The sequence below is a fragment of the Eschscholzia californica genome, unplaced genomic scaffold (genome assembly GCF_041429995.1).
Source record: "Eschscholzia californica isolate CP2 unplaced genomic scaffold, dmEscCali1.0.p SCAF_6, whole genome shotgun sequence".
Taxonomy (NCBI): Eukaryota; Viridiplantae; Streptophyta; class Magnoliopsida; order Ranunculales; family Papaveraceae; genus Eschscholzia; species Eschscholzia californica.
The window spans coordinates 20,560,686-20,577,922 of NW_028238483.1; the positions used below are offsets into that span (position 1 = coordinate 20,560,686).

At 35.7% G+C, this 17,237-nt stretch overlaps 2 protein-coding genes across 4 annotated transcripts; both read left to right on the forward strand.

Moving 5' to 3' along the window:
• The first annotated feature begins 1,990 nt into the window (after positions 1 to 1,990).
• ABCG25 (ATP-binding cassette family G25) lies at positions 1,991 to 9,909 on the forward strand. The gene is made up of 3 exons (XM_086649261.1): positions 1,991 to 2,308; positions 2,480 to 3,305; positions 8,495 to 9,909. Exons 1-3 carry the CDS (start codon positions 2,174 to 2,176, stop codon positions 9,547 to 9,549), a joined length of 2,016 nt encoding a protein of 671 aa, XP_086505387.1. The 5' UTR covers positions 1,991 to 2,173; the 3' UTR covers positions 9,550 to 9,909.
• A 2,208-nt stretch (positions 9,910 to 12,117) lies between these two features.
• On the forward strand, positions 12,118 to 16,076 carry LOC147532343 (SET domain-containing protein). Of its 3 annotated transcripts, none has more exons than XM_086649267.1 (5): positions 12,118 to 13,163; positions 13,260 to 13,299; positions 13,399 to 13,496; positions 14,727 to 14,825; positions 14,983 to 16,076. In XM_086649267.1, exons 1-5 carry the CDS (start codon positions 12,378 to 12,380, stop codon positions 16,039 to 16,041), a joined length of 2,082 nt encoding a protein of 693 aa, XP_086505393.1. In that variant the 5' UTR covers positions 12,118 to 12,377; the 3' UTR covers positions 16,042 to 16,076. The 3 variants fall into 3 exon arrangements, with proteins under 3 accessions (XP_086505393.1, XP_086505396.1, XP_086505395.1); XM_086649270.1 differs by having other exon boundaries at positions 12,191 to 13,163; positions 13,260 to 13,315; XM_086649269.1 differs by lacking the exon at positions 12,118 to 13,163 and having other exon boundaries at positions 13,204 to 13,315.
• The last annotated feature ends 1,161 nt before the right edge of the window (positions 16,077 to 17,237 follow it).

A 17,237-nucleotide genomic window follows, 5' to 3' on the forward strand; every position in this document is an offset into this window, starting at 1 on the left:
CATTTAGGTCCAAAAATAAAATTTTTGTTTTTGCTCGTTAATCTCCATCTTCTCATATCTTCTCTCTCATTGTCTCTCTCCCTCCCTTTTTCTCTCCCACTCTCTCTCTCTCTCTCTCTCCCTCTCTCTCTTTCTCACTGTCTTGTTCTCGCTCTCGCTTCATTTATTGGTTATGTTTTAGAGTCTGTTTCCTTCAATACTTTTATGATTCTAGTTAATATTTTTTGCTTAATTTAAACTTGGTATTACGAGTTTTTTTACTTGATTGGCGAAATGGGTTTTTGATTTTAGTTTTAAAGCTTTTAGATTGAAGAACATTTAGGAACACTCTTATAATTAAAAAGAGAACAAACCAATCTTTGTGGGGTTCGAGATGAAGTAATCAGTGTCTAATTGAAAATTGATTTGTATACTCGATTTTCATGAGGGAGTCTTAAGATTTGAACACTAAATGAATTGAGAGAGGGAGAGAGAAAAAAAAAGACATGAAGAGAGGAAGAGTAGAGTCCTAAAACACAATCATGTAAATTTTTAGTTAAAAAAAGGTCTCGGCTTTGGGGAATAAAGAATAATCTTCGGGGAATAAATTTTCTAGGGAATCCATGTTTTTTTGTATATTCACAGGGGAATATTTTATTTTAGTCCAAAAACTGACTTGATCAAGCATTGTTCCCTAATCTTCATCCTCTTTATCACCTTCACCACAACAACTTCCCACCACCACCATTCTGGCCACCACCATTGCCACTTCTTCTCTTTCCTCTCTTATCTAACTCACTTTTGCCCTCTGTCTTTCTCTTGTTTTTTCGTATTCTCTTTCCTCATTCCCTCTCTCTTTCTCTCTCTCGCTCTCGTTGACTATCTCTGTTGTTCTCACTCTAGATCTTTCTCTCTCTTTCTCTCTTATTGTAGATCACTCTCATTATTTCTCCCGTTGTAGACATATCTCTCTCACTATCTATATCTCTCTCGTAGTCTATATCTCTCTTTCTTGCAGTCTTTCTCCCTCTCTCTCTCTCTCGGTCTGTATAGATTTCTTTTTGGAAATCAGAGTTTGTGGCCACGAAATCCTTGTGGAGGGTTTCACCAGAAAACCTCTTCGATGTCAGGTTTCGACGAAGGGAACACTTCCTTTTGACGAAGCGGTGTATGTGTGAGAGAGGGAGAGAAACAATGAGAGATTAGTTGAGAAACAGTGAAAGATCGAGAGACAAAAATCATGACAGCAATAGAGAGAAAAATAATGAAAGATCGAGAGATATAGATAGTAAGAACAATAGAGAGAGATAGTAAGAGTTAGACAATGAGGAATCGAGAGAGAGACTGACAAAAGAAAAGGGAAAAAAATAAAAGAACGAGAGAAAAATGGTGCGAGACAGTGAGGGAGAAAGAGAGCAATAGGAGAAAGAAATAGAGTGCGAGAGATATGTAGATAGAAAATGAAGATTAGGGAGCAATGTTTGATCAAATCAATTTTTAGACTAAAAAAAATGTCCCTAGATCAATATCTATTCAGTAAAATCTTTATTCTTCAAAGATTTTTTTTTTCTCCAAAGGTGCATAGGCACCCTCTGAGTTAACTTGATTGACTAGGTCTTTATTCCGAGAAGGTTTTTCAGGATCTGGCAAAGTATCCACCAAAAGGAAGAGTGATATTAATAAAGATTTTTTTTTTCTCCAAAGGTGCATAGGCACCCTCTGAGTTAACTTGATTGACTAGGTCTTTATTCCGAGAAGGTTTTTCAGGATCTGGCAAAGTATCCACCAAAAGGAAGAGTGATATTGAGTTTGTCTTGGGTAGACACCAAAGTAGAAAAGCTAAAAAAGATTATGTGCCCCTTAACAGTATATATAAGTTCCTATACATGAACCTTTCCTAAATTAGTTTGAAGAGTGCCATCTTTCTACATAGAGCTGCCACGTAGCAATTATAGTACTGCCGTTTCAGTTTGACGTGGAAAGCATTGATACCCAAAAACTAAATAAATACACCACTCTCTCCTTTCCCCTTCCTTCACTCATCATCTCTTCCCATTCCTTCCTTTACTCTCTCTCTCTCTCTCTCTCTCTCTAACCATCACTTGTTAATGCTTTATATACACTTTCCTCTCTTACCTTTCTCTCTCTAAAACTCTATTTCTCCGTTCTCACACTAGCTACCTAGTTCTTTCTCATGGCTGATCAAGGCACACAACCAACTATTGTTTCAAATACTAACAACAATGATTCATCTTCAACTCAAAGATCATCAAAATACCATAGAGAATTGGATTCTCTCATCTCTTCTTGCTACCCAATCACTCTTAAGGTATTTAATCAACTTGGGTTACTCTCATTTTTCATTTTAATTCAATTTTTATTCATACCCATATTGAAATTCAATCAAATCTTGTATTTATATATATAGTTGACTATAACCCAAGTTAAAGAAAAAAAAAAGTCAAGAATTTAACGTTGACTTTCTATTTTTTTTTTGCAGTTTATTGACGTCTGTTATCATTTAAAGCTTGAGAGAAATAACACCAGTGGTGCCCTTAACAAAATCATAGGTGGTGGAAATAATTTTCATCATCAAAGTGAGGAGAAAATGATATTAAATGGAATCACAGGAATGGTATCACCAGGTGAAATCTTAGCCGTTCTTGGTCCATCAGGAAGTGGAAAATCAACGTTTCTAAATACAATAGCAGGTAGACTAAACAAGAATTGTTTTACTGGATCAGTTCTTGCCAACGGTCGAAAATTAACAAAACCCATTTTAAGAAGAACAGGATTTGTAACACAAGATGATGTACTTTACCCACATCTAACTGTTAAAGAAACCCTAATTTTCTGTTCATTATTAAGGTTACCAAATTCATTAACAAAGAAAGAGAAAATAATAGTGGCAGAATCAGTAATTAATGAATTGGGTTTGGGTAAATGTGAGAATACAATTATTGGTAATAGTTTTATAAGAGGTATATCAGGAGGAGAAAGAAAAAGAGTTAGTATTGGACATGAAATGTTGATAAACCCTAGTTTGTTATTATTGGATGAACCCACTTCTGGTTTGGATTCGACAGCGGCTCATCGGTTGATGTTGACATTAGGAACATTGGCTCAAAAGGGTAAGACAATTGTGACTTCAATGCACCAACCAAGTAGTAGAATTTATCAAATGTTTCATTCGGTTCTTGTTCTTTGTGAGGGAAGGTGTATTTATTTTGGTAAAGCTTCAAATGCTATGGATTACTTCGGTTCTATCGGTTTCAACCCTTCGTTTCCTATGAATCCTGCTGATTTCCTTCTCGATCTCGCTAATGGTACGTACTAATACCTACTTTTTATCTCTACAAAATATTTTATAATGATTTAAAATTCCAAATACAAACAATGAATCATTTGTACACTTAAACCCTCGTAATTAGGTCGTGATCGTCCTAGTTCACAACTTTATAGGTCTGTATGTACAGGCGAGTTAACTGTCTTGGCTTTACACATAGAACTCTTCCGAGTTGACTCGCCTCGATAATCAATTTGATCTTTCACTAGGAAATAGGAACAACACTTTACTAGTCTACTTCAACCAATAGACGGCACTGAGTCAACATAAGCGATTTTGAGTGACCGATTCAAGTCCTAGGTAGATCAACATGTGTGATAGTTACAATGTGGGTCCCAACTCCCATGAAGAAAAATAATTAACACGTGGTGTTTTGTTAGTGGTGGAATTGTGTTTATTTTGTTGATTGTTATTTGCTGCTTTGTCTTTCTCAACTAGTGCTCCACTAAAATTATGTTTGTTCTGTTTTTAGAAAAATTAATATTCTAACGTAGTGATTATTCTTTGGTTAATTATAGATTAAAACATGGTTTGGACTTTGATCCCTAGATATTATTTGTTGACTGTTGATTTATTCTTATCCTTTATTTATACTATCACCATGCATATAGTGTATGATGTGAAAATATAATTTGTTTGTTTAAATATTTTAATTTCGAGACTGATAGTTTCAGTTAAATCTCGAAAAGATATGTAGCAGGACAGGATTTAGAGACTAAATCTTGTTCGTGAACATATCTCCGCCCAAATTGTGACTAGAGAGTGTTATATTGTAATTACGTTTATTAGAAAAGCCTCTACTAATCAACCCCTCTATAACAATTCTACGTAGTAACTTCAATAGAAAATAAAAGATCACTACATTATAGGTTTGTGGAAGAAAGAAAAAAATTGTCAAAACCAACCTAAGACACATAATGAAACCTCGATAGCTATGATAACTTAGGAAAAGCCATAAGAACTAAACTAACTTTATATAAACATTTAAATCACATAATACAAAGCTTATTACCAATGAAATCTATAATTTATTGTACGTCATTGTGCTATGAAAGGTACAGACAATAGTACGTAGAGTAGTTTGTATGGCATTTAGTGTGTATAACTGTCTACAATTTTATAGCAGTTATGAGCACATTTCATTGTTATGATGTATGATTGTCTGCATTTACTCATTAATCTTAGTGTTCTGAAAAAGTGTAAAAGTTAATGCATTCTCGGAAGAGTTTCCCACACCACAAGAATTCATGTTTCTTTTAAGGGGTTATTGGGTTATAATTTTGAGAAATTCTTTTAGAAAGATCTGAACACCAAGAAGAGATAACATGATAAAACTCATAAATAATGTCTTGCCCCATATAGGATTCATCTAGGGTTTAAGATTTAAGAACAAAAGGTAGACCACAAAAGAAAAGTAATTAGTACCCATTAAGATTTAATATTTGGATAATAAGAAGGTTAACATTCTTAAAAAGAGTTGAATAATCGTGAATGGAGGGCATTACTTTTGGTTGATCTTAAGAGAGAGAGAGAGAGAGAGAGAGAGAGAGAGAGAGAGAGAGAGAGAGAAAGAGAAAGAGAAAGAAAGAATCCAAATGAAAGACATATATGGTGGAGAGAGATTGAGTTGATATTTTTAGTGGGTAAGAATTGCTAGATATTGCTCTCCACGTGTCCTATAAAATCTAATGGCAGAGTTGTGGGACACCCACTTTTCCTTTTTCTCTCTTCTAGTTTCTCTCTAGTTACTCTTTCTCTCTCTAGTTACTTCTCTCTCTCTCTTTGTCTCTAAGACAGTCTGTCCTTTTCACTCTCTTTTCTTCTCTTTCCTTTTGTTGTGAGTTGATTTTCTTCTTTTCCATGGATATTGTTCCATTTAACACTAATGACTACTCAGGTGGGTTTAGGTGGCCGACCACACTAACCCTTCATGCCACGTGGGATTAATGTCTACCACTCTACCCTACCCACTTGTAACCCCCCTTGTAATTGGGACTCCCATTATCCATCAAATCTTAATTTCATGTTTAGACCAAGGGATAGTCTCAATGATCACAAAGTTGATCACAGAGTCTATAAATCTTTATCGTATGATTGAGAATAGTTCCACATCAACTGATATCACATCAAACGATATCGTACCCATATGTGTGCTAGTGATATGAATATAGAACGTAAGAGCTTGATAGAAACTCGTGAAAATTTTATACCAATGCAACTTTTAAGGAGGGTAGTCCCCATCATATAATTGATGTTAGCTTTGTCTTTAAAATATATACTTTTCCTCTTACCTAATAACAAGATAAAGAGCTAACAGATGTCAAATAGTACTAGAAGGTGCACTATGTCATAATATTCGTATATTAAACTAAAATATCCTGATTACAAATAATTGGTGAATTTAAGGGTAGGGTATGTTAAAAAGAAAAAAGTTAAGTAAAAGTAGACACAAAGAACACTTATTGTTTATTTGCTATTATGAATTTGTATAAGTTGGTGGGGAACACTTTGACTAAAGCCTTTACAACACTGCAAATAACATAAAATAGTGTCTGAAATATTAAACAAGTATATGAGATTGGACCGCCTTTCTTTTTTATAATTTCTTTTGGGTTTTCTTCACGATATCGTATTATTTATATAGTAAAGATGAAGATGGTGACGGCACCTCAAGCATCTTTTCTGGGGCATTTTGTCTCCTAAAGAGATAGTATTAATAATGGAATATAGAGAAACCAGATTAGGCGAGACGGACGATAGAGATGATGTGTAGTATTGCTATTTATGCCCCCATTTTGAAGTAGATCTGCAGTACTATACCCATTCTCTAGCTTTGAATATCAGGGCGAAAAGCAATATGTATCAACTCAAAAAGATATTGAGAACAAAAAAAACTAGGTAGACTTTAGACAGAAATCTTATGTGGTCTGATCTAATTTATACTTCTGATCATTTTGATCTTGTGAACTGCGGATCACAGCAAACAACATAAGATTTTTGCCCGAGTCTGCTTAGTTTTTCTTGTCCTCTAACATTATTCTTGAGTTGATGAGAACTTGTGGATTGATAAATTAGGAAGAAACAACTTATCGCTAGTCTTATAACTAGTTGCCAGTTCTTTTTCAGCTATCTTCTAACTGTTGAGTTAGTACGTAACCGACCTAAAACTCAATTTTGTAAGATTAATACGTCTAGCACTTGAAGAAAAATATTTCTACATATTAAATCTTTAGATTTTATCTTTCAATGGTTATCGAATGATTAAACTGGTCCACTCTCCCCACCCTGCACCACACACACTAGAAAGTCAAAAATATCATTAGTCAATCTAACTTTGATTAGAAGAGACTAAATCTTGACCAATATTTCAAGATACTAACAGCATATTCTTTAACACATGATCTCCAAAACATCATATTTGAACATAAATCAATAATAAAATTGTTCATAAAAATAACCTAAAAAAGAAAACATCATATTGACATCCAAACTTTTTAGAGTTCTTAGACATGTGAATAGGCACACATAAGCCAAAAATCTGAGGTCTTTATCTAGAAAAAAGGTCTTCAACCATACTTTAACTTTGATGTTTTATTTCTTTTTATATTATATTATTTATTATTAATTAAAGTAAATTATTCTTATTGTCATTGTTTCTCAATTATTTCTATAATTTAGCTAGAATTTTCTACTTTGAGATTAAACGTTAAAACGTCCTTTCCAATTAAAGTAGTAAAAAGTTATTCTCAATAATTTATTAAATTTTAGTGGAAGCCAACCTTAAGAACACCACTCATTGCTAATATAATCGAGTGTCAGAGTTCATGTCAGTGGACTATTCAACCCACATTAGGTGGTTGAAGAAGCTGAAAATGTTGACCAAAAAATCAAGAAATTAACTAGAAAGAATGCATAAATTCACGGTGGTAATGACAGAAAAGTCTGAAGTCCACGACTTCATTGAGTAGTAACGTGTATCACTCTGATGAAAAGATGGGGTAAGCTTAAATTCACAATGGTATAGAGACAAAGACAAAGAAGTCTGAAGTTCAATTTAGTTGAGTAGTAGCATGTGTATATCTGGAGGTTCGAAATCTTACTCTATCTATAGAGAGAGGGAAATCGTATGCTTTTGGCTCTGCCATGCTTCTGAGTAGTGGACATTTTTTTTTAAATATTGTTTAATAAATGGATGATAAGGTTACTATACAAAACAACCATTTGAGTGATGAAGTGGGACCAAACTATCACTATTTTCTTATCACTTATTTTTGTGTTTGTATTTACCATATTTGTTTATTCTCTCTTGCTCCACCAGGCCAAATTTAGTTACCAAAAAAAAATCATGATGCATGTGTGGGTACACTAGATGGATGAAGTGGTCCTTGAATAAGATAAGATCAACCCTATCATTTTGGGGTCATACATTTTCAGTGTTTGCTTTTGTAGTTGAAAATAAGTTTCTTAGTGATGTATCAAAGGATAAGAGAAAGAAAATAACTAGATGAGTTGTGAGATAGTGTTTGACATACCTAGTGAATGCCAAGTTGTATATAGGTTTGAATTCTAAGAGTGTTTTAGTCAGTTCATGTCATGTAGCATTTAACCATGAAGCAACATTCGTTACGTTGGGAGTTCGACATGACAACATGGATTAGAGTATGGGGCGAGGGTTCGCCCTATACTCTTGTCTTAAACAATATAGTGCAAAAATTGGTAGAGGTGAATAAGTTATATAAGGTAAATTTTGAGAAAAGAACATATATTCGGAGGAAAGTGTGCCGAGTCTTGTATGTTTAGTTATCGTAAAACGCTAGAACTACCAAAAAACGAGATTGCGTCGAAGGCATTGGAACTGCGTAAGCTTTATAAGTCTGTTTAGTCACTATTTATTAGTCTTCATTAAATGAAAATTCTATAATCCACATATTCGAAGTGCACTTTTACCTTGTGAAAGGGAGCGTCAACTAACTGAACAAACAGTTGTTTATTTTTATTCAAGTAGGCATGTTGAGTGCATGTCATGGTTGTATTTGAGTATAATTGTTTGTGTATAGATATATGTGATCTTGTGACTATTAGTTTAGCTTAAATTTACATTGCTTTCCTCGTATCGATCATCACTCATCTTATTTAGTGTTCTAATGAGATAAGTTTACAAATTTTCAGGAGCTTATCAACCAGATAGTCGAATTGAGGGAGATAAAACGGACGTGAGGCAAACCCTAGTTTCATCCTACAACAATTATTTAGCTCCATTGGTGAGAGCTTCATGTGTTGATTCCACCATCAATGGCAGTATAGCCCTTGGAAGCCCAAAATTCATTGAACATAACAAAAGGAGAATCAATAGAACCACCAGCACCATCAACAACAATGGGAATTACAGTACTAGTTGGTTCAACCAATTCTTAATTCTCCTTCAAAGAAGCTTAAAAGAAAGAAGACATGAATCATTCAATTCCTTAAGAGTCTTTCAAGTACTTGCAGCATCTATATTAGCAGGTTCAATGTGGTTTCATTCTAGCATTCACGATGTTCAAGATCGTCTAGGTTTACTCTTCTTCATTTCAATCTTTTGGGGTGTTCTTCCTTCATTCAATGCTGTTTTCGCTTTCCCTCAAGACCGAGCCATCTTCATGAAAGAACGGTCTTCGGGTATGTACACTCTTTCTACATATTTCATGGCCCGGATAGTGGGAGATCTTCCAATGGAACTTATTCTTCCTACAGTATTTATCACAGCAACCTATTGGATGGCAGGTTTGAGACCCGACTTTGTTTCGTTCTTATTAACATTAGGAGTCTTATTAGGTTATGTAATGGTTGCTCAAGGATTAGGTTTAGCACTTGGTGCAGCAATAATGGACGCGAAACAAGCTTCAACGGTAGTAACAGTAACGATGTTAGCTTTCGTTTTAACCGGAGGGTTTTACGTTCATAAAGTCCCGGTTGTTCTAACTTGGGTTAAGTACACATCTTTTACTTATTACTGTTATAGACTCTTTATCGGCATACAATACGGAGATCAAGGTAGCGGTGTATCGCCCGTATTAGGTTGTTCATCTTCACATTCGTCTCACCATGGAAGCATGAAAAGTGTAAACTGCAAATTGGTTTTGGAAGGGGAAGTTCCTCCATTAGTGAGTGTTGGTATTTTGGTATTGATGTTTGTTGGTTATAGGTTATTAGCATATATCGCTTTGAGACGTATAAAAGCTTAACAACATCGAAGAAGTTTGTTTATTATGAAGTTGATTATGAAGATTTTTAACATAAGTTTATGATGATGTTCGAAAAATTCGATATCGATCATTTGCATGAAAGACATGAGTATCTGAAAGGCGATTAGATCAGCGACATTGTTGTTTGCTAATTGATTACCCAAATCATGTATGAGATTATTGTAACTTTCTCATGTCTTGATAGAGTAGGTAGGTAGATTGTTGAGTTCATTATCAAAAGATGAAGTTGTTAAGATTTTAGAATTGTACTTATTTGAGATGATGAAAAAAAGAATTTAGTGTAGCACTTTGAGACAATAACTTTCAATAATGATCAAAATTATGAATTTCTTATGCTTATAGAATGGTCATATATCCTTGAGAAAAGTTGCATGAGTTGATATTTTATTTGTTTATATGAAGTCATCAATTGACCATGAAGAGAAGAAGAAAGGGTCTCAGCAGAGGTGATTCGTTTGGAGGATAGAATAGGGTGGAAAAAAGTGGTAGTGCCTTTAGAAGGACTGGGCTTGTAAATTTCTTAACTTATATGAATGTGTAGTAATTTGCAATCAATGACTACCTTAACCTGATTTAGGGTTTGTTTGTTACGTAGGAAATCGTTTTTTCACAGCAAAATCAGTTCTCTACGGTTTGGTTTGTCTCAAAAGTATGAAAACTGATTTCTTATGAAAAAAAGTGAGACAAAAATTACTCTAAAATAGATTGAGGGAAGACCCATTTTCCACATTCTCAAAAACGCGCGCTCTCACACTTCTCTCGTTACTTCACCTCTCTCTAGAAAATTAGAATCTCTCGCTCGGAAACCATATCCAAAATCATATTTATGAGATAAAATTATTTTTTTCCACTGAAAAAGAGTGTGAACTGAAGAATTCTTTAAAGAAGTCATAAATGTGAGCAATGTATTCCTTTGAGTGAGAATCGTTAGTGATCGGAGTTTCTTCCACTGAAGTCAGAAATTTTCTTGAAACTAGTTTTTAGTATTCTAAAATTCGTATATAAAAATTTTCTTCGATTGAAGACGAGGATGAAATGAAGTCAAAAGTAAAGTGTTGACAATAGCAATAAAGTTGGATGCCTAAAGAATTTTCCATTATATTTTCTCATTGGGTACCAAAACAATAGAAAATGTAAGTTTTGAAAAAAATGGTGTTCTTTAGTGTTTACACATCTAAATGTTTTCACAGGTACCAAACGTATCTTTAAATCAAATTTGTTTGTTTATGTATTTTAAAACTGTACCAGGCCAGAAATGAAAAATCGACATATTTCGGTCAAAATTGACGAAATATGTCGGTTTTTCAGATTAGGAAACGAAAATAACTTATAGAAATTTCATGCAGATTTTCAGTCGAAATACTATGACGTTTCGATTTAGATTTCGAAATAATCAAAATTTAACCATGAAAACCGACCTTCATCCTTTCTTCTCCATCTTTTGGTGGATTTTTTTCGATTTCTTTTTTGTTTTAATTTTTATTTCGTTGTTTTTAATCTTCTCCATGAAACCCCATGAAATTACAGCTAAATTCGAAAATTTGAGATGAAACCTTAGAGAGAGAAAGTCGGCGGCCAAAGGAAGAAGAAGAAGAAGAATAAACTCCGTTCGTCAAGACTCTAAACTATTAGGGGAGTTTTAAGGGCGCTCTTAATAAGTGTAAAAGACACCTCTCTCAAGGCAGACGCCTTTGACACTTACAGAAGTTGCACTTAAAACTTCTTTTTGAGTACATCGTGTTTTATGTTTTCAGTTATTTTAGCTTGAAGTCTTTTTAACGTTATAGATTTGATATTCACCCCCCAACCTGACTGTGTGATTGCAATTTACACCTCAAACTTACTGATTCTGTTACAAATCCGTTACTAATTTTTACCCGCCATATCAACTCTTTTAAACTATAATAATACTATAATAATAACAATGTTATCTTTTCTGCGGCTTTAAGCTTCATGATGGATAAAATATATTGTTATATACAATTTCAACAAATCTCTATTATTTTTGTGGTTTTGTAAAACTTCCACATTGACCGAAATATTTCCACTAAATGTATCCACTTTTGGATCTGAAATTTCCACTGCAACCGAAATTTCATTAATTGGTTGTTGGATGATGCTAAACCAATATTTTGGGTTGTTAATGATATTGCCTGCTTTGGTATGTTATAATGCCTCGCTGGGAAAGGGTGCTTAGCCTCATAAGAGGGTCACCACACTCTGTCTCGCGAACGCTCTGTGGATGTTTACAAGCACACCCTCTCAGACCACATCACAGTAGAGCGAATCGTGATGATAACGTGTTCTAGGATAACGCATACCAGCCTTCTGGGATGCTAGTGATATTGTTTGTTTTTGGCACTTCAGGGCCGCACAATTTTAAAAGGCTCGGTAGGGAAGGATGTTTAACCTCTTAATAGGAGCACCACACTACGTGTCACCAACGATATGGAATTGTTTATAACAAAAACTAAATTTTTATATTCTATTTTATTATCAAGCTGGTGGTAAGCTCGATTTGTCCCATAATCGGGAGATCATTCAACCAGTCACAAGCGGATAATAGTCAAAAGAATTTGTAATTTTGATCATACAGTTCTCTACCGAAAAATTAAAAAATAGTGTTAGGGAACAATAAAAACTAGAGAGACTCTAGACAGAAATCTTACGTTGTTTTGTTGTGATTCATGCTTCGGACGATTGTGATTCGTGAATGACGGAAAGATGAAGCACACAGCAACCACATAGGATATCTGCTGAGAGTTCAGGCCGGCGGACTACCTGACGGAACCTATTCCGGGAGAGAGATGGAGATGAGAGCTTGCGATGATATAGACGATCTAGGAGTAGATCTCACCCCCAAAATCCTACCCCTTGTCTTCTCTCTCTCTGATTCCTTCCTTCATTCTCACTGTTCTTCCTGCTTCCTCCCTCTCCCTCCTCTAAACACCAACCCATTTCTCCCCAACAACAATTCCCCCCCTACTCCCACCACCACCACCACCACCACCATCCTCTCTTACTGCTCTTCCACCTGCTCCCTCTCTGACTCCTATATTCATATATCCAGCGGCGAACCTCAACTCTTCTCCATCCTCCAATCACAACCCACCTCTTGGACCGGCGACACCTCCGACCTACGCGCCGCCCTCCGCCTCCTCCTCTTCTTCCAACATGATCATCTACCACTTCTTCATTATTACGATAGAATTCATGGGTTGATGACTAATCACAAGAATTTGATACTACTTGAAAATGAAGATGAAGATGAGGTTTTAGCAAGAATTAAAGAGGGTGGGAGACTAATATCACTAGCCAGGAGAATTAGAGATGGAGGAATCAAAGATGAGATGAAGAAAAATAGTAACTTGGTGGAGGAGATGGTATTATGCTTAGTGCTAACCAATGCTGTAGAAGTTCAGATTAATGGACAAGGATCTCTGGGTATTGCAGTTTATGGTCCAAATTTCTCTTGGATTAATCATAGTTGCTCTCCTAATGCTTGTTATCGGTTTTCTTTAAATGGGTCGGATCAAACAATGGATTTTGATGAATCAAAGTTGAGAATTTTCCCTTCTGGCCATGAGAATGTTGTAAGAAATTCATAATGCATGATTTCAAGTTTTCTTTTTTCTCTGTTTTTGTGAAGAGGGAGGACACTTATGGGAGTTATAATTGATTGATTGCAGTTGAAGACATGGGTTTGTGATGAAACCAAAACAAACAATGGTGATTGTTAGCTTTGGTTGATTTCTGATCTTCTAAAACTTAAATTTGCTTTTATTATTCTTGGTAGTTTTGTTACTTATGGTTTTAATGTTAATGCAGGGATTTGTTATGGTCCAAGAATCGTGGTTCGGAGCATAAAGAAGATTAAAAAAGGCGAAGAAGTTTGCATTACATACACGGATTTGTTGCAACCTAAGGTAATATATTCCAAGGTGATGTATATGATTTACATAATTTGCAAATGGGGGAATGGACCTTTGGTCGGATGATTCATATCCCACTCTGAAGTTCATGAGGTCTTGGGTTTTAGTTCATGAGGGTATCATAAGAACACTTAAACCGAGACCCTTCCCTGTGGATAAGAAGGAATAACGGAGCCTACCTTCCTCAGTAGATGGAGTCATCCCATCGAGGATGGGACCAAGGGGCTCGAACTTACCTATCTCCCATCTCAAAGATTTACAATGTGCTCGGGATATTAGCTAGTCACTCTCACCACTCCCGTAGCAATCCAAAACGAAGATATCTTGTTTGTTGGGCATAGTTTATAGAGAGTAGGAAACGTCATTCTTGAATGGTTGACCGAGCAACTTGGACTCAGAATTCATCTCAATTTACTCTTCTCATTAGACATTAAACTCAAGAGTATCTTCGTAATGTTGAGTAGGGGCATCTAGCAGAAACAAAGCAGCATCTTAGAAACACGCCAAACACTCCTTAACTCTAGACTGTACATAGAATTGAAATCTAAGTACTTGAACTAGCTCTTTTGTTACGTCATCATATTGAAAGATATTCTTCGCAAATGTTGGTCCAAATATTTCAGGATTTTGCTTCTTTGAAGCGATGTTCATTTTCTTTTTTGTTTGTCGCTGAACCCATGAAGAATGTCGTGACATTCGGTTGCAAATAAAGTGGAAAAACATTGCTTAAAAGCTTGTTAATTAAACTAGTATTCGTAGGTTCCCATTTACTTAATATTGTTATTTGAAGAATCTTCGAACATTCTACCCTGTGAAGGTAGTGGGATAGTGGAGAAGGTGTTTCGTAATAAATTTACTGTAAGAGTCTATGACTACCAAATATGTGTTTCATCGTGGAAAATAACCCTCCCCACTTATGTTACATTTCAGACATTTATGCTTTGTATTCGTCACGCATCGGTGCATTTTCTTGTGGCCTTCCAGTAAGCAAATATGAAACTATCATGTCATAATATTCGGTTTGAGGTTTCCACTCTCGTTGCAATGCCATCAATTTTATATGTATAATGCATATTTGAGGTTATCATTTGGTATTTGACTTGTTTAAAAGTGGTTACTTCTTGTTTTCGCTTTTTTCGCTATTATCTTTTTCACAATCACCATTGGTGAAATTCACGTTGTTCTAGGTTGTTGGCATTTTATGTTTTTCTTCATTCTTTGCAGGGAATTAGACATTCAGAATTATGGTCTAAATATCGCTTTATATGTTGCTGCCAGAGATGTATCGCATCACCACCGTCTTACGTGGACCGTGTTTTGCAAGTACGAAATTACTTTTAACCAATGCTATTTTTGAATATTCACTATTTATGCTTTCTTTTCCTTTCCTGTTTTTATTTCTAGTTTTAACCTTTATATTTACCGCTAATGTTCCAGTTCTATGAGGATTGATACATTTGTATGTGGTGTTCTTCTCTAGCAAATTGCTGCTTCCTACTTGGAGAAGCCAAACACCTATTCAGGTGATAACTCCTACGGAAATATAGGACACGAAGAGTTAATCGATTACGTGGATGATATAATAGCTGAGTACTTATCAGTCGGGGATCCTGAATCGTGTTGCGAGAAGCTAGAAAACCTGTTAACACAAAGTGTCCGAGAAAATCAACCAGAAGAAGAAAAAATGCTGTCAAGGCCGAAGAATTTCAATTTGCACCCTTTGCATCATCTCTCTTTGAATGCATTTATTACCCTATCTTCTGCGTATAAAGTTCGTGCGAATAACTTATGGGCTCTCAATTCAGGATTAGATGATCAAATTTCAGAGGTTCTTGAGCTGAGCAAAACTAGCACCGCCTATTACTTGTTGCTTGCTGGTGTTACCCACCACTTTTCCCTTTATGAGTCTTCTTTGATTGCTGTTGCTGCTCATTTCTGGATAAGTGCTGGAGAGTCCTTACTTGATCTTGTCAGAAGCCCGATATGGAGTCCAAACTTGAGTCTTCAACTAAAGAATGGAATTCTTACATCTCAGCACGATCTTAGAGAGAACAAGTGCAAGTTTATTGAGAAGTTGGAAACAGTTTTGTTAACTGATCAATCTGAAACTAGAATAAAACAATTAGAGTTTGAAGAAATTTCGAAAGCTTTTCTGGGCTGTGTTTTGGGTATTTCACTGACAGTCTGGCCATTTTTGATTCATGGGCATCGTTACTTACAATATATCGAGGACCCTATCAACTTCAGCTGGCTTGGAGCACCAAAGAATCCCAATTTCGAGGCTTCTGTTGATCTTGCAAGTAGAAAAGATGATGATTTCTCTTATTATGGGAGAATTTCTTCTTGTTGCTGCAGATTTGAAGCATCAGAGGCCTCTGAAGAACAAAGAAGAACGAGTGTGCTTCAGCTTGGTGTTCATTGCTTGCTCTATGGAGGATATTTAGCTAGAATTTGTTATGGTAAAGATGGGTCTGAGAAATTACTAGATGTCTCTGAAATTATGCAAAAATACTTCCTAAATTTTAACGGTACGGAGTAGTGCTATCAACATAACACTAGTATTGGTGTTTATCAGCTATGGGGTGTATGGGTCTAGACTCTAGAATGATGGGCTAAACTGTGTTGTAGATGGGTAGGATCAATCAACTGGCCCATTTCGATGGAGCACAGTCCAAGTAAGTGGTTCTTGGTGGGGTTTGTTATTCAACCAAGGCCGAGCCAACCACGACCAACTACCTCTCTGTTTGGTCCGACTTGGCTGGTCAGTTAAGCTGGGAGACTCAACGGTATAGATGCCGACTAAGGGTATGACTGAGGTTGTATAGTCCAGGTTAACCTTAGCTAACCTGAAAATTTTGGGAGGGACTTGATCACAGGCTCAGACCACTAAAACCTGAAATCAAACAGTACAAAATGAGGAGACTTTAATAAGAGATGAAAAGATTCTAAACAAGAATACAAACATGAGATCTCGACTTAGGGGATCGATCCACTCTTAGAACCAGTCTAGAATGCTTAAGGTCGTAAAAGAAACGCTCAGCAACATGCAGATCAGATCATAATCGGCAGTAGCCCTAGGCCCCGGCCCGGCCCAATGCCACTGGAAATGATAGCATTTTGTCTCAGTCACCAATAATAGGGGTGCCACTAGAACCTAAATCTCCCAAATTTAGGCAGAGGAATGGGTGTGGACCCTTGGAACTTTGTCTAGAATTTGGAAAAAATAAAATGAGCTCATATTGGCTTAAGGTCCGATGATATGTCTTGGTCTTTGGTACATGAAGAACACTAATTAGTAGAGAGCACATTAGAAAACACTAATTAGTAGAGACAACACATTAGAAAAGGAGAGCGGTGCTTTTAGTACAGGCAGAGATTCATCTTACTTGTTTCTAAAATATTCCAAAATTTATTGGGTTAAAAAACATGTCGTCCTCCTCCTAAAATCGTACTCGATCAAAAAAGATGGACACTCTAAACCTACTTGATTAACACGACACTCATCCCCATTAAGAAAGAAGAGATTCATACCTCTTGTTAGTGATTGATTTCCTTACATTTTCCTGGATTAAACATCATTGATTGCAAGGGTTTCAACTCTGGCAACAATATTTCAACTTCATGAACTATCAATTTTGCAATGAAGAATACAAGCAAGGAAGGTAAAAGTTCTATTCCTCATCTTCTGAACTGATTGATAAAGTTCATGCAAGATTCGTGTCAAAATATTGCGTC